At 39.4% G+C, this 27,710-nt stretch overlaps 1 protein-coding gene across 1 annotated transcript in view; it reads right to left on the bottom strand.

The window, feature by feature from the left end:
• The window catches only part of LOC121943001 (unconventional myosin-XVIIIa-like), a 205,336-nt gene that overhangs the window by 136,700 nt on the left and 40,926 nt on the right, over window positions 1-27,710 (bottom strand). The window contains 8 exon segments of the mRNA XM_042486347.1: window positions 2,919-3,063; window positions 4,111-4,174; window positions 5,574-5,674; window positions 5,818-5,960; window positions 6,377-6,587; window positions 6,942-7,118; window positions 7,746-7,852; window positions 8,717-8,804. Coding sequence (XP_042342281.1) covers window positions 2,919-3,063; window positions 4,111-4,174; window positions 5,574-5,674; window positions 5,818-5,960; window positions 6,377-6,587; window positions 6,942-7,118; window positions 7,746-7,852; window positions 8,717-8,804 — 1,036 coding nt within the window.

Raw genomic sequence — 27,710 nt, 5'->3', positions numbered from 1 at the left:
AATGTGAAGTCTAACAGCATCTACAGGAAAACGCTGTACTCCTCCTTGTTGTTGCAGTGAGTGTGTGCATTCACATGTCAAGCCTGACACCTAGTGGCACTTCAGAGAAAGTCATCTCCAGGTGATTTTGTTTTTACTATTATGAATAGGATTTACGTCGCCATGATGTCATAAATATTTAAGTAATGAGTTGAAGGAAATTAATACATGGTTGGCAGGACAGAGAAGCAATTTGCTGGGTAAAATTAATAAATCAAGTGTTCAGAGACAGAGATATGAGAATAAGAAAGGAGGAGGATGAACTCATTTTTGCCCTTGAAAATGTGTGAAGTTGTATTTATAACATAAAAAAAGTGACATTTCAAACTGAAGAGTAGAATGTTAAAGCAACATGTCAAACATTCTTCCTCCTCCAAGCAGAACTGACACTGCCCACTGGGTATTAAGATTATCTGCTGTTGACATTTGGTCAGAGGTGAGTTTATTCATATCTCTGTCTCTACAAATGATTGACTGATAAAGTGTTTGTGTTATTTTGTCCTCTTATTGGATAGAACTTAATATCACTCTTTCTCTTGACCTTAACAAAAATTTAAAGTTAAAGTCTTCACAAAAATGAACATATATTGCATGGCCTTAACCCTTTGAAACCTGGAACAACATCATTTTTCTTGTGCTACTTTCAGACCCCTTTAACAAGTTTTTAAACCTTGAAACACTGAGCAAATTGGTGCTATTTCTTTCATTAAAATAATTAGAAGAAAAGTAACTTAGTATAAATTGTTCCAAATGTTAATGTCATGTCAATAGGTAAGTAGTTAACAATATTATTTCAAAAGAGCATGGGAATGTCTTGAAAATTGCATTTATGATTATCATAATTAAACACTTAAAATTATGTTACAAAAATATTATAATTTTTAAGCAATTCTTCAAGGTCATTTCCTGGTATATTAGGTTTTTCTTTTTTCTTTTTTGTTTGTTTGTTTTGTTTTGTGTGGGGTTAACTAATTTTCAGGTATTTTTCTTGTAGTTTTTACTAATTTCTTGCTTTTTTTGTTTCTCATTGCCTTCTTCCCAAGTTTTTGCAAGAAATCAAGCAAATTTGCTCAGGTTTCAAAGGGTTAAAAATAACATTATGTTTCACAGGTGATCACATGAGTGTGTCTCTTCTCCCCTGCATATCCTGTACTCAGAACATGCCTGTTCTTTCAGTGGGGTAAAGCACTGAGCTGAAAGGTCATTATTCCATTCACCTGTGTGTGTCGGCAGTATTTGCTTATCTGTCTCTATCTGTCTGTCACACACTGAATTTAGAGGTGGAAATTTTTCCTGACATAAATCAAAAGCCTCGCAGCAAGAGAGTAAATGGATTTTACAGTGCTTTGGTCTTTCCCTTCCATTTCCAGCCCATAAAAAACACCACACTGAGTCACTGTAATGACAGGGGGTGTGACGCAGTGAGTTACAGTCCTCAAGTTATACTGAGCATGGACTAATACATGCAAGATGGGATGTGTTTTAGAAAAAGGTTAAGAAAATGACATGCATGTATTATGTTCTAGACATGTGTTTCCTTAGTATATTTATCAGTTCATCTAAAGAACTGCGTTTCACATACAAACCAATATTAGTCTTTGTTAACAAGTTTGTAAAAGGAATGAGCAAAATATTTTAGTGATTGTGTCATTGGTCTTATATGCCATCACAAGATGAAAACACACACATTTTGTTCCCAATTGGGAAGGAGGAGCCGGTCCAGCCCATCCCTCAGCTCCTCTGAAGGATTCACTCTCACTAGGGCTACATCCGCACTAATATGTTCTCCTTTTAAAGCACACAATTATTGCTACATTTACACCTTGTATCCACACTACTCTGGCATTTCGGAAACCCTGAGATCTAACTGCAAGTCATTACTCATCACAGTATTCTGTATGCCCGGGTTGGGTGACTGTCTTTAAAACTATGCACTTTTTCACTAGCATTCACTTATTTACAAAGCTGTTCTTGGCCTAATTCCAGCATATTTATGTGTGTATATTGAGCAAAAAAATGTAAATGGCTACGCTCTTCCTTCAAAGAACTTGTTCTTATTGTCTATACCTAGGGTTTGTACGGAGTTTGGCAAAAGAGCTTTGATATGTGCAGCTCTATATAAGTGGAATCTTCTGCAGAAAGACTTAAAGCTGCACTCTTTGGCTCCTGGAGGCTGTTTAAACGCTCTGTTGCAGGCCTTTTGTATGTCATCTTCTACGTGCCAATGTCAGGGAGTATCTTAGCTGGTCTTTTAAAGGTCTTATTTTTATGGTTTAGGTATAACAAATATTAACATACTCCCTAGTTCTTCCTTGAGGTAACTTTATTTTGTGGTCTTTTTGTGTTTTATATTGGTTGTTTTTGAGTTGTTTGTTTTGATCAGGATAAAGAAATATTTGGTCTTTTTTTTGTCATCTCCATTGTATTTTTTGTAATTAAGCAACCTACCTCTGATTAGACACTCTGCTTCCTTTTTCAAATCAGAATGCATATGCTCAGTGTACGCAAATGATCTAATGTGTTTTCAGGTGTGATAGTATGGACAGAGATTATTTCAGAAAAGGTGCTAAAATACTTGTGCCTACAGAGATTGTTCTCATTTTAAACACCATTTTAAGATGAAAATGTATTAGTGAGGATGTGGCCTAAATAATTTTGTAAATAATTTGCTGTTTTCCTTTCTCAATGTCCCTTTTTTCTGGTTTGAAATAACTGCTACAGTGCTGCTGTAGAGCTCTATAAGCACACAGTCAGAGACACATTTTTGATGTCTATGTTCTCATCATGTAAAGAACAGTACGAGCAATGAGACAGTCTTGCAGAGACATGATATACTCATGATTTGATGTATCTGCAGTCATACAGTTAGGAGTTCCTACCTTTAGTTGCTCCTGCGGCTCCCAAGTGGTACACGGCCCCCAGGATGAGCCAGAGGGCCTTCTGCTCCTCACTCGCGATGCCTAGCACCTTCATGGCTGCCTGCAGCTTGGTGAACTGCTGCGCGGCTCGCTGCTTGTCCTCAGGCTGGAGACGATATCATCAGGTCAAACAACTACTTCAATATATTCATTTAACAATAAATACCACACAGGCTAGAACCTGACTGATAAAATGGCCAAAATTAACTTATTACAGATACAGTATCAGTATCAGCTTATATGTTAGCTAATAAATGTCAAAAAACTGAAATACAGAAATGCTGAGGAGATGGTTCGAAAAAGTGTCGCCAAAGTTTATTTGTCAGCTGTTAAATGTCTTGTCAAGTACAGTTTTTAGTCCCAAACTGTTAAAAAAGGAACCTCATGAAAAATGTTTATTGATGTTTTTGGCTTTGTTAAAAAAATGATTATCCCTAATCCCTAATTCCTCTTGTTCATCATACTTTCAGCATATTTGCAAAAACCGATGGCAGTGACTGATGTTTTTCTGTTGTGTCACGACTGTTTTATGCAGACTAAAAAGCAGGGCTTGATGGTATTGGCTCCCCGTGGTTGTGAAGAGCAGAGGACGCCTTCGGGACAAAAGGACCCATTTACTAATCAACACATCAGGGGATGCACTTTGAGGCACCCTGATAATGCTACATCAGTGCAATATAAAACAGACATCAGACACAGAATTATGATATATAACATGCAGAGTAAAAAGGCCTTAAAAAAATCTGTTTTTCATGTGAAAGGAGGTTATATTAATAAACTTGTATAATTGAATTTGTGCTTATTCAAAGGTGAAGGCCTGAATTAGTTAAAGAACAGTTCAGTTATTTTTTTATAATAAAGATGCCTTTGTTTCCCCGGCACAAAAGGGGAAATTTCAAAAATAAATAATTAAAATTAAAAATTAAAAACATTGGTATCGGCTATCAGCCATATTGTTATGTTAATCATTGATCCAGCCCAAAATTTCAGAATTGGTCCATCCCCAAGATTAATTTATTCTTATATATGCCTATATAATTTCAAAATTGTGAAAAATCAATACAGAGCTATAAAATAGGACATACTTAATATCACACACAAATAAACTATGACATGAAAGCCTTAAAAAACAGACACATCTCAGTGTGATCACCTTCGACTGTGGTAGGATCCCAAAAGCACTGTTCTCAGCCAGGTGGTTAAAGTGCAGCTCCGTTCTGGAGGAGAGGAGGAGAGAAGCGGGATACCGTAATCAGCCAATGAAATGCTAACACCTCTGGATGTGCTGTGCATGTTGTTGGTGTCACATGAATTATCCCAAACTACCTGCCCTTTGTGACGTTAAAAGATGATGTTTCAAAAGCCAGCATCTTATTTTACTGCTCATTAAAGAGTGTTAGTTATAGAGAGGATAGTGAGCAGGTGACCAATGCAGTGTCAGTCACATTGCAAAAAATTGCCTGAAATCCTGTGACGACCTGAAATATTGAGTGATCGTGCATCTAAAGAGAAAAGGACATCCAAAAAGAACTGTTATCCCCGCAAATACATAGATACAATATCATGGATCAGGCAAAGAAACTCAACCTCTTAGTTTGAAAGAAAAATTTGCTAGAGAGACAATAACAACATGAAGCTCTCACCTGAAACTTACTGCCTCACAGAACATGTTTTTTTTGTTGACTTAACAGTTTTTAGTCTACTAGTCTTATTACTCAGTAATTGCATCAAATAACATTGAACATGTCAAAAACAATTACAGGAAGAGTTCACCCAAAAACTTTTTTCTTTCTACCAAACTACACCCACTAACCATATCACTGTGCAGAAGGAGGCCTGCATCTACTTATGGAAAAAAGGCTCATGCTCGTGACAGCATGAGATGTAAACATTAATGGCATCCTCCTAAGTGGTGCTAGGTGAGCTAGCAGCAGATGCACGCTTCCTTCTGCGCAGTGAAACAGTTCAGTAAAAGAAACAGTTCCTCCATGAAACTGCTCACAAAAAGCCCTGTGAATTATCTTGGGTAACTGGGTTGTAATTTATGGAAAAAGACATTCCTGTTGAGTTTTTCAAATGTGCCATTTTGGCGCTTTCAGCAACAGAAACTGAGTGGCATCTAGTTCCTTTGTATTGGAGAGAAGGTAGACACCTCTACTGCTGATATCTCCAAGACTCAGCAACTCACACAGAAACTATCTAGACGCTTAAATAGCACTACATTTTAGAAGAAAAATATGTAATTTTGATTTAGAGGCAAACTGCCCCTTTAATGAGATCAACAGGCAAGAAATGGATCGGTAAACAATAAGATTCAATAACCACACTATGATTTTATCTCCTAAATGTCAGCAGCTGCTGTCTTGAAACAACTACAACAGACTTGATCCACCTTGTTGTGATGCCCAAATCCCAACAAAATCATCTCAATAAATGTTTCTGGCATTGGAGACCAATTTCTAAAAAAAAAACTGAAGTAAATTTGTAATCAGCTTTTGTTATCAAACATCACAAAATATTTGTATAACTTGAAAAAAGAAGACATATTTAAATACTTCAGAGTTGTGCTATCCAAATGTTGTAACTGTGTGGACAAAGAAGTGCTGGAGGAGTCACCTCAGGCTGCTGTCGGCTCCCGCCATCATGTAGTAGAAGACATTAAAGGTGGACTCTGCCTCAGGACGTTTGCTCACCCTCAGTTTCTCCAGCAGCATGGTCTGAACAGGAGGAGACAACACCAGTCACGCACTTCTGTTACACTGCAATTTAAGTTAATGACAAAAGATGCAACTGTTTCCATTGTGTGTGTGTGTGTGTGTGTGTGTGCGCGCGTGCGTGCGTGCGTGCGTGTGTGTATTACCTGGATGGAGGCAGAGGCCACCTGTCCAGCCTGGTCGAAGTCAAGGGACACCACGTGGGAGAAGCGGCTGGCGTTGGTGTTCATGGCGGTGGAGCTGTTGCCGAAAGCCTCCAGGATGGTGTAGACCGCCTGCCACTTCTCAGCTGTGTTGACAAGAACATGCAGAAATGTATCTAATTATTTGTGGTGGGGGATCAGTTTATACTTCTGCAAAGAAATCAACTTTTTCTTGAGAATCCAAAATTGTGTTCTGCCCTTTGATGTTAGTAAGGAATTAGACCGAACCCAATGTTTGAACTGTGGTAGACTCCCCCCATCTAATCCTCTTTTTTTGGCCTGGTGCGACACAGTGCATTCTGGTAATTGTAGGTTTTCCACCTCTTGAGCAAAAGCCTCCTCTGTTTTCTCTGATCATGTAGCACCATTTTCAAAAGTATTTCTTTTAAGTTTAGAGAAGTGGGGATTATATTATATTTAAAGAACAGACATTTACGGTTCCATATCTATTCCTGTAGTTTTGTAATGACCCTGCTACCCTGTTTTCTGTCTGCAGGCTCACCGGAGAAGATTTTGCCCGTGCTGCCAGCGATAGAGACCAGGTACTGGACCAGGTGCTGGCAGTTGGTGGTCTTGCCGCTGCCGGACTTGCCCAGCAGCACAATGGACTGATCCTGCCGGGTGGTGAGCAGGTTGCGGTAAGCAGACTGGGCCACAGAGTAGATATGAGGCGCCGTGTCCTCACGCCGGCAGCCTTTGAACATGTGCATCACCTAAAAAGGGGGTGGGGGACAAAAGGACAAACGCAGAGGCAAAAGCAGAGAGGGATTCAAATAAGAGCCACAACCAAAGGGCAGCCAACCTCACATTTCTGCCACTTATTTCATTTCTGTGACAATCATCAAGCTAAATAGTCTGCAGCTTTATCAACATATGAGAGACTTTTGTTTACATGTTCAGTGCTAGATGGAATGTGGAAGGATGATATGTTAGAGCGCAGTTAATAGTGAAGTCTGTTCATTGCTGCATCCCTACACCAAAATATGACAGGTGATGATGTCATTTCAATATCCATGGGCATTTATCAGGCAATATCAGCTGTCCAGTGTCATCAGTCTTAAACTTACCTTCTCAGAGTACATGGAGGGGGTGCTGAGGGGGTTGATGACCACCATGTTGAGTCCAGCGTAGGTGTGAATGAGGTTGCCTCCATAGCGCTGCCTCAGGCAGTGCATCACACTGGACTCATTCAGATAGAGCAGCGATGCCAGGTCCTCTGAGCAGTTGTATGCTGGAGGGTTTGCCTACAGATACAGACACAGACACAGACACAAACACAGACGTAATGATAATGGTGATTTTCAACTAGTAACAGAGAAGTGGCTAACTGGATACAGAACTTTTGACACCTCTAGACTATTGGTTGAAATTAGAGCTATTCTAAAATCTTGTTTCCACCAAGCAGCCCGCTTCATTTCAGTTGAGTTTAGTTCAGTTGAGTTTGTAACACATTGAAAAGGTTATTTTTGCGTTACCATTGTCAAAAGTTGTGGATGTATTACCAGAGCCATTCCATTCTGTCCTGTTTTTTGTCATCCCTCAGTTGAGGTACCTGGCACACTGATCTGACAATAAAGGGTGGATCTAGAATCACTGTAGGCTGTTCACAGGTCAGGAGAGAATCATCACTCTTGCTCTACAAGGACTTAATGCACAAACCTACTATTATTAATTATCCCACTGACTGTGACAGAGACTCCTAAGACTACATATTATGTATTATGTATGTCTGTATGTCTGTATGTCTCTATGTATGTGTGTGTGTGTGTGTGTGCGCGCGCGCGCGTGTGTGTGTGTGTTATGCTATAAAAGCATTCAACTGGTACTGATGAACAGAATAGTATGTTGTTGCACTACCATTGACTATTCACCTTTTCTATGTCGTCTTCGTCCACTTCCAGTGTTGCCCCATCATGCTCCAGTTTGATTTTCACCTTGCCCTCTGGCAGGGAGCCTGCCTCTGTTTTTACCACGGTGGCTGAGAGGAAAAAACACAGGAAACAAAAGGCAAAAACAAAACATGGAATTACAATGGAATACTTTATTGACATTCAGCCATATGTACAGGACACAGATGGGATTAAAATGCCATTTTCTCCCTGACCCCTAGTCTAAACATGCATGTAGAGAAACAAAAGATTAGAGAAAAAAAAATGTAAAAAGTAGGTGAGTATTAAATGAAAGTAATAAAATGAAAGTTAACACTTTGAGACCTGAGCTATCGGCTTGATTTCTTCCAAAAACATGGGAAGAAAGAAATTAGCAACTTAACAAGAAATTAGCAAAAATAAAGCAAGAAATAAGTAAAAAGTTTAAAGAAAATTTTCTTAAAAAAACAGAAAGAAATTGAAAGTTAAAAACAAAAACAAACAAGGAAATTACTTAAGAAAGGACTAAAAAAATAGAAAAATATATTTTTTTAATTTTCATCAAATCATTCTAATCATCATAAATATAGTTTCTGGACATTTTACACATGTTTTTTTTTTAATTTTCTAACACTCTTTTTCTGTTTTCTGCTTTCTGTTTTCTTTTGTCTCTGTCCCTCTCTCTAATTTTTAAGAGTAATTTTCAGGCTCATTGCCTTTTTTCCCCATGGTTCTGATGAGAATTAAACCTATTTTTTTGGGCTTCCAAGATAAAATACTTCTGGGTGTCTAAATATAGCACAAGAAAAACTGATATCAATCCAGATTTCAATGGGTTAAAGAAAGGCACACATGAAAAACACACAAGCAGCAATTTATAAGTAAAAAGGGCAGTGAATGAATATCATGCAAATGGAATCAATGTCATTATTATATTGTTTTATCATATATTTTATATGATTATTTCATCTCACCCAGGGAGAAGCCATCTTTGTGGATGAGCCAGACTTTCTCTGATCCATACCAGGCCTGCTCCGCTGCAATCTGCTCCTCTGTCTTCACCTGGTGGACAGAAAGGAAAAGGAGAAAAATAACTAAACAGTAGTGATGAGGAAATCACTATTATTGTCAAGCCAAGTCACTGGACCACTCATTCACACTGGATCTTTCTGAAACCACCAGTGTTTCCAGTTTGATCCCAACTCATGCTGAAGGGTTATGACAGAAAATGCAGGATGATGAACATGCAGTGGATGACAATGGACTCAGAGGTCTCACAGTCCACTGAGCAACTGCTGCTCCTTCAGGGCGGTGTGTGAGAACAGTTGTGTGTTTGAAAAACTTCAAAACATACAGATGTCACTATAACAAGCCTCAGGGCATGTGAAGGGACAACACTGGTGAAAAAACACACCAGGGAGCACCTTGGTTCAGTGAACACAGAGGGGACACAAAAGAGGAAGGAAAACCACAACAATAAAACTACAATAACAGAAACAAATGTTGCAAATAGTGAGATAGTTTTTTAAGTAAACCCAAAAAAAAACCAATTAATTCTGTACGGTGACTGCTTGATTTCACATAATTTTTATGGGCAAAGTGAACAAGACACACTGCACATCTAAAGCAAAAGGAGAGAGCACAACACAGCACTACAGGGTGACCGAGGACGAGCTGGTGGTGAATCACACGCAGGCACAGTGCAGGCCACACCTGAGACTGCTGAGCTGCAGCGTGAGATGCATGAAGGAGGGCCACAGGGTCCACTTCCACTGATCCCTGGTGAATTGGCCAGCATGAAGAGGTCAAAGGTCACAGTTATATATGAGTAACACATGTTACATAGACACACAAATAAACACACAAATAAATGGAAGCATCACTGCATCTGAACAAAGTTTGTCATGCTTATCCAGCACACCTGTGAGAGAGAAATTAAGTTTACTGCGTCATCATCTATAAAAGGAGCTGCTCTGATCCTCTTAGATCTGCTTTAATCTCACACTGTCACTGCTGAAATGTTTACTGATTCATGGAATAAAACGGTTGCATGACAACAACAAAAATAAAACCCAGGTCATAAACAAAGATTCACCATGATACAACCTCAGAGCACCTGAAGATAACAATCAGCCACATAGCACTCACTCAGATTCTCCATTAAGAGAGAAATCACCACACCAGCATGCAGACTGTCGATACAAGACAAACAAAGCCCATGCAGATTGCTTCCATCAGTCTGATGTGTCATGAAAAGAGAGTTAAGCCATGCTGTAGTGGTACAAACTGCACCTCATGTCAAGGACAAGACAAGGGAAGACCTGCCAAAAAGCTTCGGACTGAATTATTTGTTTATGGTCTGTTCAATATCAGGAGACAAAACTGACTGAAAGCAGACTTCATGTCAAACGCACATCAAATGAGAAAAGAACTGTCAATATCACCTGTGTTTTTAGTACAAACATACATTCAGGACATGCTTAACTTCATTTAGCAAATGATGGTATAGCTCTGCCAAAAGTTAAAAACTCTGATAAAGGTAACCTTTTGAAAGGGACAGTTCAACCCAAATCAAAAACTTAACAGCAATGGTTTTTTTTCCCAGAAATCATGACCCGGTTTCTCAAGATAATTCACAGACCTTGTTGTGAGCACTTTCATGTCAGAAGTAGTTTTTCTCTAACGAACTACACCCACCAAGTGTATCACAGTGCAGAAGGAAGCATGCATCTACCACTGGCTCACCTCGCACCACAGAGCTAGCTAACATTACAGCTCAGCCAGGGAGGATGCCATTAATGTTTACATCTCATGCTGTTACAAGCAGAAGCTTCTCATCTTTGTGTAGATGCATGTTTCTTTTTGTGCAGTGATGGAGTTAGCGGCTGTAGCTTGGTAGAAAGAAAATAGCTCCTCCATGAAACTGCACACAACAAGGTCTGTGGATTATCTGGATTAACCTGGTCATGATTTCTGGAAACACTATTGATGATTTTTTTTCATGTATTTTTTTGGTAGTTTGAGCACCTAAAGCCGAGACCCATCTAGTTTCATTATATTAAAGAGAAGCCAGACATCTCTACAGACGCTATCAAGATGAGCTATCTCTTTATAATTTGTACCTCGTTAATTAGCAGTAATGGTGTTACCTAACCAATACATCCATGACTCAACAAGGAGTCGTTGCTTTGTTTTGCAGTCATGCCACCCAGCAGACTTAGCTCCAAACTGCTCTTAAACCCAAAATATGTGGAACTTGCATTTCTTTTTTTCTGCATATTAGGTAACAACATTAAAATGGAAGATCTCAGGAATTACATACTCATGTGCTTTTACCCTGCCTCACCTAGGCTTAATACATGTTACATGTGTCTCTGTATTGTATTAACAGAGCTAGAGGTAACCTTCAGACAATTCCTTATGTTGTGGTTCAGTCAAAGTCAAAGTCAAAGTTTCTCCTTAATTTTATCCTGTGTGGCTTGACAAAAGGTCTCCAAAAGTATTTAGACCACGAGGCAAAACTTTCTGCCATGTCAACAAGGATTATATTTACAGTGAGGTTAACAATAAAACAGGAGCTGATCAGTCAAACAGCTGGATTCAATTCATGTTAAGAGTTTGATCAGTGCTAAAACAAAATACATAAATACAGGCGCTGACTGGATTCAATCTTATAGCCTTTCAGCTTTTTGTATTGGTCGCAAATAAACACAGATGTTGGAAATCTTGCAGACAAGGACAATGAGGAAAATGAGGGAAAGCAGGGAAAGTTAGAAGGATTCCAGGCCTTACACTCCGACAAGTCACACGATAACAAACTCTAGCCAGAAGGCCCAGAGGAAGGCTGGAGGGCTGCGGTACCTGCAGGGGGCCCTGGGGCTGTGGGGATGCAGGGGCGGGGGCTGAAACACTGACTGCCTGCTCCAGCTTAGCCGCAAAGCAACCACAGCCAGACAAGCAGCAAAAGCAGCATGTGTGAGGTTTGGAGAGAGGGACAGAGAACGAGGGGAAGAACAGAAGAAAGAAGAAGACAAGGTCAACATGGAATTTTGGTTGAAGATGATGCAGTGCACCGAGACAAAGAGAAAGAACATAGACACTTGACAGAAAAACAGTCATGTGGAATTGCTCTGCAATGAGTAACCATGGGGTGGAAATGACTCCTTTTCAGTGACAAAGTGACAGTGTGCAGATCAGTTTACATGAATACAGTCACTAGTCGGGTTTCCATTAACCCTCAAACTACGCAAATTGAAGTTGTGAATATAAATTACACATAATGGGAACATGTCAATATCGAAAAAAACTTCCATTTATCGCAAAAAGTCTTTACACTCGTATGAGGTGGTTTTTCAGGTGATTTAAAAAGCCATATTTTGCAAAACTGCAATGGAAACAGTTTTTTAGCTTTTCTAGGTCACATGATGCTATGGCTATGTGCTTGTCAGTAGGAACTGGCTCCCTCGGGCATGATGCAGCAGGAGCCACACAAGGTGCATTGCAATTGAAATCGTGGACTATCACCTCCCAGAAATCCCAAACCAAAACCCTCATATGTGGCCGCTCCTATGTATAAGGGGCTCGCCTTTCCATTACCGCTTGCATAACATGCCTACGTGGCCTTGGATTCAAAATAATAACGGCTAGTGCAGTGGCTGCAATAAAAATAAAGCTGCTAATGTTTTGAACATCCATCACAATGCTTCTTGAAATGTTATCGCCAGAGGAGTAGTCTAAGAACATCACTCAAAGGAAACACAGTCATCTCGCAATTATGTTTAAAAAAATGCTTAAGTATTGTGCAAATCTGTAATGGAAACCTGCCTACTGTTAGCTGTCAGAGTGACACATTAGTAGCCAGTGCAGACTATTGCTTTCGACAAACATTGCTGATGGCACACCACATTCGCTGTCATTGTTAGGGAAAGGAATTGATAAGATTTTATAGATTCCAACATCATTATGGATTCTGCTTATCAGTTTAGGGATTTTTCCTGATCAACTTTCTGTGTGGGAAAAATTTAAGCCTACATAGCCCTTCAGCACCAGGCCAACTGTTGTATTATTTGTGAGTCTGGACACAATGTAAAAACAGTGTAGAAAAAAGCTGGATTTCCCAGACGTTCATTTATTTGTGGCAACGTGCCGACTTCTACAAAAGATAACCATAAACTCGTCCTATAAATCGGACAACTGAAAATCATTTCTTAACCGGAACTGGATCTCGATTCCCATCCCTAATAACTGACACTAATTCTGTTACTAACTTAATGACAAACTTGTATGTTGGAAGGTTTGTGCGCTTTCTGCTAGCCGTTACCTGTACACAACCAAAGATCATTTGTGATGGAAGAATAGTTTTGAATCATCACCATCTTGGATCTAGAAGCTCGTAAAAACAGGGCTGTGTTGGACTCAGTAAGCTACAGCTTTCATTTTAATGTGTTAGACACATCATATATTCCATTCAACATTTAAATACATACAAAAATGGACTGGACTATATATGAGCAGATCCCCAATATTACAGCACTTGGATCAGGGACAAGAGGCAGCTGATCAGGACATCCTTGGACTGTGAAACTTTCAAATCAGTCTACAAAAGTAAAACAAAGAGTCCAAATGTTCAGCTAGTAAGCTGAGATTAGACTTTGAAAAGCAGCCATAGTTAGAGATAAGTAAGCATGACGTCAGGCAGAGAAACAGTTACAGAAGGAAGGGTCAGAGAGTTGGAGCCAGGACACCAGCAGATGGGATAATATTTCACTCCGTCAGGAGTCACAACTGGTAGACCAACTGCAGACTGGGCAGGGTTTCCTCTGCTGTGTCTCTGTTAATATACACCAATGAACTAAGCATGTTAGGCATGGTGACTAATGCTAACAGCCTAAGGGAGCATAAGTGTTAAAGTTAAGAGGTTGCAGTTCTGCTAGCCAACTCGTACCCCTTTCCCATCAAACTAACTTGGGTTCTTGCACTGGTTTCATTCAGGATTCATGAACCCTTGGTGCTGTCAAGTGAGACAGCCTGCATTTCCACCAGTTTTACACAGAACCATTGTAATCAAGGATGTGGCATCTACAGAGGGCATTGCACTACTCACACAGAAGGAATTAGTAGTAGCAAAAATTGCAGATATTGATTACCTGAAAATTCTTTGTTCTGTTCTATTTTTACCCCAAAATCAAGCACGAACCAACAATTAATGAGACAATAACACTTTTTTTTTTTGTCTGACGATTTATAAAGCTTCATTTGCACTACCCAAAAAAACTGCAGACACCCACTAGCATCTGTCTTTTTAATGCTATGAGAATGAGTATTCACACCCCGGTCAAATGACTCTGCTGACTTTTTTATCCTGTCCTTCCAACCTGTAGAATTTGACACCCCAACTGATTTTGTCACGGTTCACACCTCAGGTAGGAAGAAAAACCTGCTATTTTTTGGTTCCAGATGAAAATGAACTTTTCAGCTTCAGAAGCAAGTTATTTTTGGTCAAAATGCTCTTAACGGTTCAAACTTCAGCGCAGGAGCCTGAACAGAAGCGGTTCCATGTTGGCGGAAAAGGGGTAACTAAGATGGAGAAAACATACACATGTAGAACCAAATGGATGAAGCCTGTACTCTGTTCCTTTTTTTTTAAAGGGGAACATCTGTTTTGCAGTTAAACTACATTTTTGTGGGACACGAAAAAGTTTTCTAATGACCATTTTTTGGTAGTGCAAGCTGATATGGACAGACAAAAAGACATAAAGAAAGCCGAGACACAACATCAATAATATGCAAATGGAAAGCAGGGTGATTTACTGGGGCACCGAAGATCCTCATCAGGCGTCTCTGAGCCTCCTCGGTGGGACTGAGTGGGTCCTCCTACAGGTCAAAGCAGCAACACATCGACACTAAGCCCACTGATGAAGCTGAAGTAAAGCCCACGACTCCACACACACACACAAAGTAACACAGCATGTGCACATGTGATATATTCCTTGTACAAGTCAAAGACTGTCATGACTCAGGTTCCCTACAGGAGACTCTGCACACACACAAACACACTAACATCTGTCATCAATGTTACACAGCAGACTGGGTTACTGTGGAATCTCATTTTACAAGTTAGTATCACTCCCAAAAGGTGATTCAAACAGCATGCGCACCAGAAAATTATTGTCACACACACACAACTATACAACTGTCTGGTTAAGAGAAGAATATTTGCAAGACACAAGATGCAACAAAACAGCACAGAAAATTCATATGCCATGAAGATCTGCACATTCAGCTGTCAGGCAAAACCCTGACTATAATTCAGCTCGTACATTTATGATGAATTTAAGGACAACATAGAGATTTGTCACAAGGAAGTTCACATCTTTCCTGGAAAAAAGCCCCAATCCCAATCTACTTCATCCCTCCAATGTAAAACATTGCCCAGTAAACAGTATGATTTGAGATTCTAGCATCAGAATTTTTTAATTTACTGTCCTGGTCAGAGTCAGCATGTGTTTTGGAGAAAAATGAGATTTAGTGAAGTCTTAGATGTGCAAAGTCAGCATGAGTCCAGGAAACAACCATACCTGCAATCTGTAAAATTCCTGCAGAGCTGGGCTTTCTGTGTCTGTGCACGGTTTCGCTTTGAGTTGCTCTACCAGAATGTATCACTGCAGTAATTGGCTGTACATGGGTCTCCTTTTGGTGACCAGACATGCCAGGCTACTGAAGTCCCTCATTTGAAGCAGCCTCAGGTGGGGTTCTGCCTTTGTAAACAAGGCTTATGAGCTACATTCTACTCTACCTCTACAATCCACAGCAAATAAACTTGCTATTTGACAGGACAGTTTATGAGAAAATTACTAAGTTGAGAAAAACAAATAAAGGAAAGAATAGACCAAAAATAACAATTAAACCTAACAAATCTGGAGTGGAATCTTTTTTTTTTTTTGTGCAGTTTTCAGAAGGTAGGTGAGACGGTACGAGAAGGTAGTAAGCAGCTTGGCAGGAAATGTACCCAAAACTGCAAAAGATTTAGTACAAAGTGGCAAAAAACTGACGTAACAATTAACGAAAAAAAAAAAAGAGAGAGAGAAAGAGAATCATAAAAATGATCAAATAACTAGGGGAGAATATCAAGAAATCTATATTTATGAATTCATATTTAAAATTAGGCAACAGAAAAATATATTTATTGTAATTATTATTATATATAAATTAAATTAAATTAAAAAAGATTTTAGAATTTTTTTCAGGACACTTCCTGTTTTTGCTCTCTTACTTTTCTTTGTTTTTTGTTGCTAATTTTTTTCAAAAGTTTCTCTTTGCCATCTTTCCATGTTTTGGGATAAATATAAGCAGTTTGCTCAAGTTTTTAAAGGGTTCAAGCCTAAAAGTCTACTGCCAAATACACTGGCAGAACAGTTCAGATATAACATGTAACCTACAGTTGTATTTTTTATGTAGGTTGTTTTAACGGTAGTTATGCAAGAAAAGCCACAAGGTCATTAAAACTGAAAAAGGGTATACTGGTATACTGGCTGTGGTGTCTTTCCATATCCATTAATGAATGCAGAAACTCCCTCTTGTTGTAGATCAAAGTGCTGGAGGCTTGAATAGAATAACAATAAACCAACCAACCGACATCATCACCGCCAGGACTTCGGTGTGTCTTGTCACCAGGGGCTCAAAAGACAAGTATTCTCAAGTAACTCCTAAAAGGTGAACTATTTAGTGCTCCTTTTTATGTTGAAAAGCTTGTTTATGCTTTCTCTTAAGTAACTCCAAAACCGTGCCAGATAAGGTTACACACATTGTGGTGTCTGTAAGCAAACTCCACAGTGCTCTTTTATGTCAAACATGCATTGCAAATGGTCATGCACTTTCCACACCAATGTCCCATGCTGAGTTCGGACAGCGTACCTCTTGTTGACTGTCAGCAGTCTGTTGGATGGGAATGACTGCTGGAGGGGGAGACAGTAGACTAGGATCGGGACGTGGAGGATCAGGGCTCTTAGGAGTTGCAATAGGAGAGGGTTTAGAATTGGGGATGAAACGTGATGGAGAAAAGAGGGGAGGCGGTTTCTGGGCCGCCGGAGTGTTAGAGGGAGGATTTGTAGCTGTGATTTTTGTGGCAGTAGCTGGTCTGGGTGCAGGTATGAAGCCAGGAGGTGGAGACAGTGGTGTGGGCTTGGGAGCTGGGATAAAACCAACAACTTGTGGGAGAGTCGAGGGTTTGGAATGAGTCGGTTTGGAAAATGTTGGAGCTGAGCGCTCAGAGGTAGTGCTGGTCGGGGTTACAGAGGCCACAGGAGATCTGACATCCTGTCTAACTGGACCAGAGCTTGCCAGTTTTTGTTTGATCTCCTGTGGCTTTACGGTGGTTTTATCCTCTTTCTTCTCCTCTGGCTCAACAACTTTTTCCTCTTTCTTCTCATTTGTCTTCTCCAACTCTATTTTTTCTGGTCTCTCATCCTTGGATATTCGTGGGCGATGCTCCCTTGACCTGCCTCTGACCATGAGGTTTGTTAATCCCCGCGAGATGTCGTCTTTATCCTCTGTTTTGATGACGTCATGTTTAAAAGAGAACCCAGGCCTCACAGGGGCCTTAGACACTGAAGCTGGCGCTGGTGTTGGTGCTGGCACTGCTTTCACTGGTTCAACAACAGGCTTGGCTGCTTGAGGAGCTTTGTCTGATGTTTGGGTTGCCACAGTGGCCTCTTCCTCTTCTGAAGGTAGCACCTTCCTGACAACCCGACGAACCACCTTTACCACTTTCTTCCGTGTCAGACCCTTGTCATCTGTAGTATCTGTCTGGCTGGGGCTGGTACCTGAAAATTTGATGTCATTGTTGGCTGTACCATTGACCACACTTTTGCCCATGATGCCATTTTGCTCTTGCTCACTGTTCGTAACTGGCTTAGGGTTCAGAGGAGCTTGTAGGGGTTTAGGACTCTTAAATCGCTCTGCCATCTTTGACGGTGGCTCTGGACTTTTGAAGCGCTCTGGCACTTTCACAGGTGTCCTGACTTTAGGTGGGGACGGACTCCTGACCCGTGCTTCCGTAGGGGAAACTGAAGGCGGACTTGTTGCCCGGAACAACCCCCTGCCAGGGTCTAGAGCTGGCACTGACTTGGCCCGGCTGGGCGGCCCTTCACTGTCTGACTACTCGCAGAGAGGAGAGAGAGGAGGTATGAGGACATCAATAATAAAAGAAAATCCAAGAATCATGTCTTTACGTCTTTAACAGTCAAAATATTGGTTGTGTAAAGTTGAATGTGTCTTCAGTCATTGTGTCAAACAATTTTTACAGTCTAGTAAGAGATAAGAATTAAGACTGGCCCTAACCCAAACAAATGTATTAACCTAAATAATACTAAACTTTGTAATTATTCACTGTCTTTCAGCTTTATCCATAAAATCAGCATAAGACAAACTGCAAATGCCTCAGAATTTGGTACCTCTGCAGTCTCGCTTTTGAAAATCAGCAGACAAAAAGATTACACAATAAGGAGTGCCAGTAATGCTATTGTGTGTAAATGCAACATATCCTCTTTAAACAAGAGCTTGCTTTACGAGTGGTTCTTGCATAGGCCTATTGACTTGGAGAATTGTAATTAAGTAAAATTTCAAACCCTGTCTGCTCTGAGCCATAGAAATGTGTTTTGAATGACTTGAACTTACAAAAATATCATCATGGCATACTGTAGCAGCTTACTGCTTACTACATTCCTTAAACAAGCATGAAATAACAATAGGTATTTTTGAAAAGGTTTCCAGGGCACATAAGATGCTATAAGCAAACCAGAATGTCAAACTATCTGAGGGGCCATTTGTTAAAACATAGTACCAAAAGGATCTACTGCTTACCGTATGCCATTAAGATATTTATACAAGCACACGTCATTCTCAACACATTTCTATGGCTGTTATAGATAGAGCACCAGTCCACGCTCTGCTTAGAGCAGACAGGGTTTGTAGTTTTACGTAATTACAATTCCCCAAGTCAATGGGCCTTCTGCAAAAACCGCTCATACAACAAGCTCTTGATTTAAGAGAATGTTGCATTTACACCCAATAGCATTACTGGCACTCCTTAATGTGTTCTTGTGTTCTTCTTCTAATCTTTTTGTGATAAGTTCTGATTTCCAAAAGCAAGACTGCAGATTCTGCAGTGTTAAGTTCTTCATTTTTCTCTTTGGTAACATTTTGTTCACTGAAACTTGTTTACAAATGAAGCAACAAAATCACATGAACTGATACTGCTACTGATGCTCAAGTAGCATCATCATGTTATGAGTATTTGAGAAAGGTCTGTTTATAGGGAGTGTTTTTTTCTGGACCCCACGTGAAACCCTAATACAAGAAAACCTCAGAAAAAAGTTAGAATATGAATATGAAAATGTTCTTGCATAGGGCCCAGTCTGATCAATGTGAATAATCTGTGTGAACTTAATTAAAAGTGAGTTCTCATTTAAAAAATCTACTTACAATACAGCAAGAAATTGGACTTGGCTAGAATACAATGAATGCCTAGGCTACATAAATCACTAGACCTGGCAGACATAAGACAGCTCTAACATGACTGTCAACCGCAGATGTATGTGCCAAAATGAAGAGGACAATATTTACTTACACTCTTGCTTCCTGGGTTATCGTCTTTGATCTAAATATGTTGATATAAAAAAGAAAACTAGATCAAACCTCAACGCTGCGTGAACCTGCTGTCAATCACACATTGTGCAAATCTCAAAACATGCACATTTTCTGATCTCCAACATAGAAATGATTTTTGAACTTCAACATCTTTCTTCATTTACACTCAGTCCAACTAATTCAAGAACAAAAAATTATGCACTCACTGCATTGGAACTGCACTGGTTAATGCCCACAAATGGCAGAGGTGGTACAAAGTCACAGCTACTTAAATATGCTTATACATGAGTGGAAGTGAGTAAATTCTCAGTATGATGCAAGCAAAGGCAACGCCTATGTAAAAACACATGTTAATACAGTGCAAAACACTGGAAGACCATGCAGTGTAAGTGCTTTGTGAAATGTCTAAATGAGACTTCCCTTTTGCTCCCAGAAGGAAAAGCGAGATGAGAAAGCCATGTTGGCTGATCTGTTGTCATGGGCTGAGATGGATGAGATGAGAGCAGGAGGAAGAGGAGCTAGGAGAGGAAGAATGGTAAGAATACACAAAGACAGATGAGGGGAAATAAGCATCTTTAGGCCACAGAGAACATTGAAATTTCAATGTAGGCAGAGCCACATGTTGATGGCAAAGCAGTGATGAACAGGAGATTAGGACAGGTTTAGACAAATGAAAACACAAATTGCAAAAATCAAATAAAAAATGTGTAATAAAGCATCATAGATTATCATCCAAGTATAATCTTAACAAGGCATGATACTCTTGGAAAGCCTGGAAGGTAAACAAAATAACTCATGAGCTGATTTTGACCCTGGTACCTTTTCAAGAGCTGCAATTCAAAAAATCTATGGTCATATAATTTCCCATAGCGTATATCTATGTGTTTATGACTAAGGAGAATTTCTTTATTATTTGTGGATTAATGTAATAAGGTACTTTGATTTTTCTGGTAATCAAAAAACATCGAATTTTTAACAATTCTCATTCAGAGGCAAACCCACTTTTAAACTATAAAAGGGGCCTGTCTTTCATGTTTAATACTATTTTATTGACCTTTGTATTATCAAAGGTCTGTGCAAAACGTTTGCCGTACAATTTTGATGCTTCGCCATGAAACAGGAAATTTTTGTAATTGATCTGATCTGCCTGAAACTTCATAGGTTTGACAATTGTCCTGCCCTGAACACATATGTATGACAATTCACTAGTTGTATAAATGCCACCTGCTAGCAAAAGAAGTAAGCCTTGAAGGACAATTATCATTGGATTTGCATGATGGTTTGGTCTACAAATTATGTACACCAAGATGACTTGAAATTTGTGTCCCCTCAGCTGCCACCTAGTGGCCACTGGAAGTAATACGCCAGATGTAATAGCTCACTCCAGGGTCCAAACTCTGACCACTTTAGCTGGAGTCACACCAGTACCCCAGCATGCGTGGGGGTGCTAGGGCTCTTTCATCACTGCTTGCAGCTTTAATTTTATGTTGCTTCCCCAATGTCTTTGATAAACCAAATCTACCAGCACAGAAGCTAAGCTATGTCCTGCTTTGAATGGGGCCGCAGCAAAACATCAGACATTAGCTATCTGAAAAAAAAAACAAAACAGTATCAGTTTAAGAGCACACTATATCTGAATACTTGCTCCGCTTCACCTTACACAAAAGCTGATGGAGGCAGCGGTAGACCAGCAGCCCCTGTCAATAGAACAACTGTTTTCTCAATGGAGTCTGGTGTTTGGTCAAATTGCCCTTAGCATTTTTACACAAAAATAGCACAAAGCTGGTCTCCAAAAACCTGACCTGGAACTAGGCCCTTAGTCTCTCACTGGGTTTGGGCCAGAGTACAGGTCTGGCTCTGGGTTACTGGCCTTTCTCAGTGGTCACTGAATTAGCACACTGACCATTGGGTTTATTTTTGGATTAGACAGTTTACTGTCGGGCTGCGGGCCAGATTACTCCCTAAACCACAGAGGCAGTGCTGCAGTCATACCTCACACATCACAAATTTGTTATTCTTAATACTAAGACATGCAAATAAATAAGTCACAATCTGACACACTAGCTATTATATCATGCTACCTCACTGTCTCCCTGGACAACACGAGGTAAAATGATTTCACAACATAATATTTTCAAAATTAACACTTCTGTTTCTAATTCTTAAACTCATTAATGAACATGCTTGTTACAGGCTACTAATGCACTCCTCACAGAAAAATCTATATTTAACCAGAAAAGGCAACTAGTATAACCTAAGTTACATACCCATTTCCAACAGCCTTTTGCCACCATCCATACATGATCCAAAACTACAGAGACATGACCAAGATAGACCCTAGATGGGTTTTGATTAACCCTCAAATTGCGCAAAATGGAAATTGTGAATGCAATGCAACACTTTTTTTGGCTTTTATAGGTCACATGGCATACAACAAACAGCCAAAGTGTCAGTACAAGAGGAGTTAGTGCATCGCATAGCTCTTCAACCGTTGTGCAGATCATCCAGAAGTTTTGAATCCGCAATTCCTCTGAAATCATGGACTATCACCTCCCAGGAATCCCTAATACGTGGCCCATGTAAAAGGGGCTTGCCTTTACATTATTGCTCCACAGCATGCCTACATTGCCTTCATTAGGAAATAGTAATAGCTAGTGCGGTGGCTGCAATAGAGGTCAATGCTTGTAAATGGAATTTATGGATTATGCTTTTTACTTTATTCTGCGTATTTGTTGGAAATGATTTAACTGTGTTTGTTTATTTTGTTTACATATGTCTGAAGTAAATCTAATGATGTTTTGAACATCCATTGCCATGCTTCTTGGAATGTTATTGCTAGAGGAGAAGTCAAAGAACATCACTCAATGGAAATGCAGTCTTCTCGCAATTGTGTTTTATCAACATTTCAGAAATATCGCAAAGGTTTTGCAAAACATCTGCAATGAAAGCCTGCCTACTGTGTCAAATTCAATCATTTTACTGTGATTAACTTATAAACAACTTGTGTATATCCATTTTTTAGAGCAGTCATTGAAACTTTTTTTTTGGATTGTGTATGAGGGTTAAGTTGGACTTCAGCACAAACAATGACAAAAGCTTTGAAAAAGCGGCAAAAGGACATTTCTTCTGTCTCAGGTTACTCATTTACAATTAGTTCTGGGAGCAACTGTTATTCCCACACAAATTACCTTACTTGCTTTTATGCACAATAACTGCCTTTTTGCTCTGATCTGGTACTACCTGTGGACCTCATGTGACCCAAGGCGGTATTTCACATGGCAAGTGTACACAGCATTTTACATCTACGTCTAGTTTACATGTCTATAAAGCATGTAACAATCTCACACATGGCATCTCACAAGAAACAAGAGGTTACTTCTTGCTGTACTTGCCAAACTCCTGTTTGTAGAGGACCAGTAATATCAGAGGGAACTGGTCTAAACTACAGCAGAGCCATGCAAAAACCTAACCAAACCAAACATGCTTTGGACCAAAAAGGCAGGCCAATCTGAAAGGGACCTGTGGACAGTCAGTCCAAACATACTCAAGTATTATTAGACTTGATTTTAAATGTGGTCAGCCTAAACTGACCCAATTAGAGAGAGAACAGCAATAATGCACATCGGAGCTGAGAGTGAAGACACTTGTGTCCACACAGGTATTTAACATGTATGTGACACATAGACTTAATATGCAACAACACAGCAGGCCCTAATTTGTCCTGATCCACTGTGGAACAGCTTTCAGATACAAGGAATTAAACGGAAGATCTCTGGCTTGGGTTTGTCTGTAATTCTTTCATGTCGCTAACATGAATAATAAACATCATACTCTGTTTGGATATTCCCAATTATACCTTATTCCACATGCAGCATTTTCTGACTAAGAAAAGTCTAGGTTATGCCTGTGTTTTTCGGGTTTTAAAGTGTTCTTTAGTGATGTATACAACACTTTGAGAATATGCATATCAATTGGGGATTTTGACACAGTTTGCAACATGCAGCCTCCTGCCTGTTCACAGTCAGCTCTGTGTGTTGGCAGGGATATATTGTACACAAGTAGCTAGCCAACAGTCTGTCAGGCTGTGACTGAGATTCGTGCCCAAAAGAAAAGCCACATTTCTGGTCCAAATGAGACACACCTACTTTTAAACATGGTATAGGTTGTGCATATCAACATGTTTTTGGATATGCACAAATATCACAATGCCAACTTTTTTAAGAAGGGTGGTTGAAGGAATGAAAGAGGGAGGTCACATGGTCCAACAAGTCCATCACCAATAAGAAACAAATCCTGACATTATTATAATATTTTTTAGAGGTCACAGCGGAGAGGGCTTTAATCAGAGTATGCATGGAGCACTTAAGCAGTTGAATATCCATTTTCATTAACCATGTGAACAGCTTAGCAGGAATATTGTCTTTCTGGAATAAGGGCAAAAACTGGAATGTTTTGTGCATGTAATTGTTGTGAATAATTTAGTAGTTTGTTACAGATTTATGGAGACTGAAGTGGAAATCTTTAATGATAACTCTGATAGCACTGAGGATGAAAATGAAAGAGGCTCATAAGTGATCTCAGAATGGAGAATTTCATTCACTATATCTGGTCTGTGAATTTAAGCCAAACTTTGTGTCTTTACTCAATGTGCATGTTTAAAACATAGTTCTGGAGTTGAATCCATAAATCACAGGCACTGCAATTAGTCTAGACAGGTCATACTTAACCTTTAGGGTCCACTTAAATATTATACACACTTGGATCTCTCTGTGCACTAAATGAGCTTTTAAAAATCAAGCTTTAAAAATATTATACATTCATATGACTTTACACTTTCATTGAGTTAATTTTAACCAACATAAGTCCTAATCACAAATATCAAATATTCTCTAATTTTCAGAATTTTATCCCTTTAAAAAGAATAGCAATTAAAATAGTAAAAATGACAAATTCCAAGGCAAAAGCCCAGAATGAGAGAATACAATACATGTTTTTATGGTTTGATGGCTATGGGATCAAAAATTGCAGTTTGAATGGGTGTAAATGTTGCATTTTTTTTTTTGCACTGTAAAGTATGTATTTAACAGTTTAGTTTCCACAGTGTATTTTAGACCTATTGTGGAAGCTGAGCTGGAAATGCCAAGATTAAACAAAAATACACAATCTTGCCAAAATGTATGCCATATGCATGAACACAGCCATTCAAAAAATGAAGAATGAGGAGTGCCTAAAATGCACCAAATAGTCCCTACTGGTAAAGTGAATTATGAAATATACAATATGGCTGAAATCCACCTCACAATAATTAAGATATTTTTAAGAAAAAGAGAGATCTGTGTTCCACTGGTTTATGGGACCAAATTTCTCTATTGTAAAATACAGAATCAAACATCTCAGCATCACAAATTTGTACGATGTTGATACTATAGAATCATCATGACCTGAAGTCCAAACACAACAACACGCAATTATCACTCTGCACTTCTGTAAGTCTGAACGTGACTGGGCTTAAGGAAAACAAACCCTTAAACTAAATTTCAAGTCAAAGAAACATAAAATAATTATCAGAGTACCACAACTTACGACACAAGTAAAAACAACATGAAAGTGCACTAAATCTCAACTACATTTCCCATCAGTTCATCTGTCAGCACATGAGCTCCCACCGCGCATGTTTCCACCTCTTCCAACCAGCCAAAGTGACACTCAAAACACTTCTAATTTTAAATCCTACCACTTTTATGATCAACATTCAAGTATGACAAAGGAAACTGTCACAATGGCACCAAAACTGCTACTGAAAAATGCTACTTTTAGTTGGAAACCACTCAAGCTGCCCCCGTCAGCTAACTCTAATCTAAAAATAGTTTAACCGGCTGTGGGACCTCAAGGCCCCATGCTTGTCATAGATTTACAACAGAAGATCTAATTTTCACAAATTTATCACAAATTGTTCTACCTTAGTTAGTGAAGTAATTCCAAAACTCTTGTATCCGAATAGTCCTCACAAATCAGCAATCAAATCCAAAAAGTGGCCAAGAATGAGGAGCTCTGATCGAGCAACTCGACACACACACTGGAAAGTGAAAGAGCAGAGCTGAGGAGAGGGCCAGCGCTCTGATAGGATGGCTATTCCTGACAGTGGACAGACAAGAGATGTGGGGACAGCTGTTGTGATATGAGGGTGTTGAGTGGGGGTAAAAATAGGAGCCACTGCCTGGACAGGTCTGCCATGACGACCCTCATATCAACCACACATGCTGCTGCAGTTGCTGTCATCTCAGCTGCTTCTGTGTGTGTGCACATGAGAGTCTGTGTCTGTGTCTGTGTGTGTGTGTGTGTGTGTGTGTGTGTGTGTAAGGAAGCACACATAGTGGTCTGCTAATGTAATTGAGAACATACTGGGTACAATAGCTCATGCTGTAGGTTGGAAGTTACCGTATAGAATGTTACTTAGTTAACGCTGAAATCCATTACCAAGTTTTTGGATTTCTGAAAGTCATACAATATGTTTTCACAAAAAGTTAAGATAACATTTATGTACAAAAGAAATAGTGTAGAACACTATATATGATATATACTTTACATGGTCTTGATGACATAAAATTGATTTTGATCTATCTAGTTTTTCTTGTGATTTAGCGGATAGGTTTCCAGGTACTTTCTTTTCTCTACTATTGAAAAGATAAATCAATATGGAGAGCTACTGTATGTATTAGCCGAGACGATCCTTGACTTTGTGTTGGTTGTTGTGTGTTGTATTGTTTAATGTGTTTAGTCAAACTGTGAGTATGAATGTTATGGATATGTATTTATGTAATCTAGCAAATAAAATATTGTTTATGAAAACAATGGAGACCCCAGGAAGAGCAGCTACTGCTGAACACAGAAGCTGATGGGGGTCTTAAATAACAAATCTGGTTAACAAATAATGTTACCTAGGTTGACGTAAATCCAACTGTCTCAACGAGGATTCAGTAACATCCTGTGTTATTTAACATATATGTGTGATACGCATTACCAAATTTTGAATGTATTTTGTAAAAGGCAAGTACATCAATGTAATTTTAACAGAATAAACTGAAAAACATACTATGAGGTAAAATGAATCCAACATGTATTAAAAACATTGAAACTTAATTTATTACTTTATGCTCAGTTAAACAGAAGGCACTAAAATGTAAGAAACTGCAGACAGGGTTCATATAGCGCACCATGGCTGTCCACAGCGAGGCAAAATTTAAAATGCAACCCCATCAAGTGGCCGCGCAATCACAGTTTCCTAAAACAGTAAATCCGAGTTGCAGAAATGTTAGAGCCTGAAGTCATAGTGCAGTAGCTCCACAGCATTGTTAGCTGGCTGTATAACTAACGCTCTAAGCTACATCAGTCTGGAGTCACTATCCAGCAGTGAGGAGACTCCAGCTGCTGCTCAGTGTTCTCAGTGAGTTAGAACAACTTTTGAGTTGAGTTGTGTAAATCTACTGGTAACATACCTTTATACGTTGTCCAGTCATCATTTGGTGGTTTAATCCCACATCCAGAACTTCAACTGTCTGAACCTCAAGTCCTACCCACATCCTCTCTCCCCTGTTTCTTCTGCTCTCTTTCTCTGCTCTATCTACCATCAGTTTCAGTAGACAGACAGGACCACAGCTGTCTTTATGTTTATTTTAGTGTGTTGTAAGTTGCACCGTCTTCCTGTTTGAAGCTGTTCCGTGCAGCAGAGAGGAAGAGTCCTGAGCATGTAAAGCATGGTAGCATTAAAAAAAGCAGAAGCACTGTGCAACATGTTACCGGATGTAACACGCAGGCTTCCCACACTGACTGCTGGCAATGAATGAAAAACAGCTCATTTTCTGGTGATGCTGCCTCTAAAACTTTACTACTTGTGATTTAAAACCTCTTCAAAGTGTAAGTTCACACACATCCAACCCAAAGAAACACATGTTTTCAGAATAGGCACCACAGTAAGACTAAGCCCACCTCCAAGTTTTCAAGTTGTAATTATAAAACCACAACAAGTTTGATACATGGAGGATGTAAGAAAAAAAGGGAAAAGTTAATGCATGACCTGCCATGAACATAAACATGTATTTATGGACTGCAAACTGCAAAAAAATAAGAATTGACATAGTGCTACATGTGGAGTCTCTAACAATATGATGTGTTTCAAAAAGTACGTTATTGTTCCTCAAACAGACTTATCACATTTCCTATTGTAACAGCAAAGAAGAATGTGTGGATGAGAGACTAGTTGCTGTCTAGTCTAAATTACAATCATATTCAGTGACTGTGCACCTCAGGGTTTCCAAAACATTC

The sequence above is a fragment of the Plectropomus leopardus genome, chromosome 5, assembly GCF_008729295.1.
Source record: "Plectropomus leopardus isolate mb chromosome 5, YSFRI_Pleo_2.0, whole genome shotgun sequence".
Taxonomy (NCBI): Eukaryota; Metazoa; Chordata; class Actinopteri; order Perciformes; family Serranidae; genus Plectropomus; species Plectropomus leopardus.
This window is presented reverse-complemented; position numbering and strand designations above follow the sequence as displayed.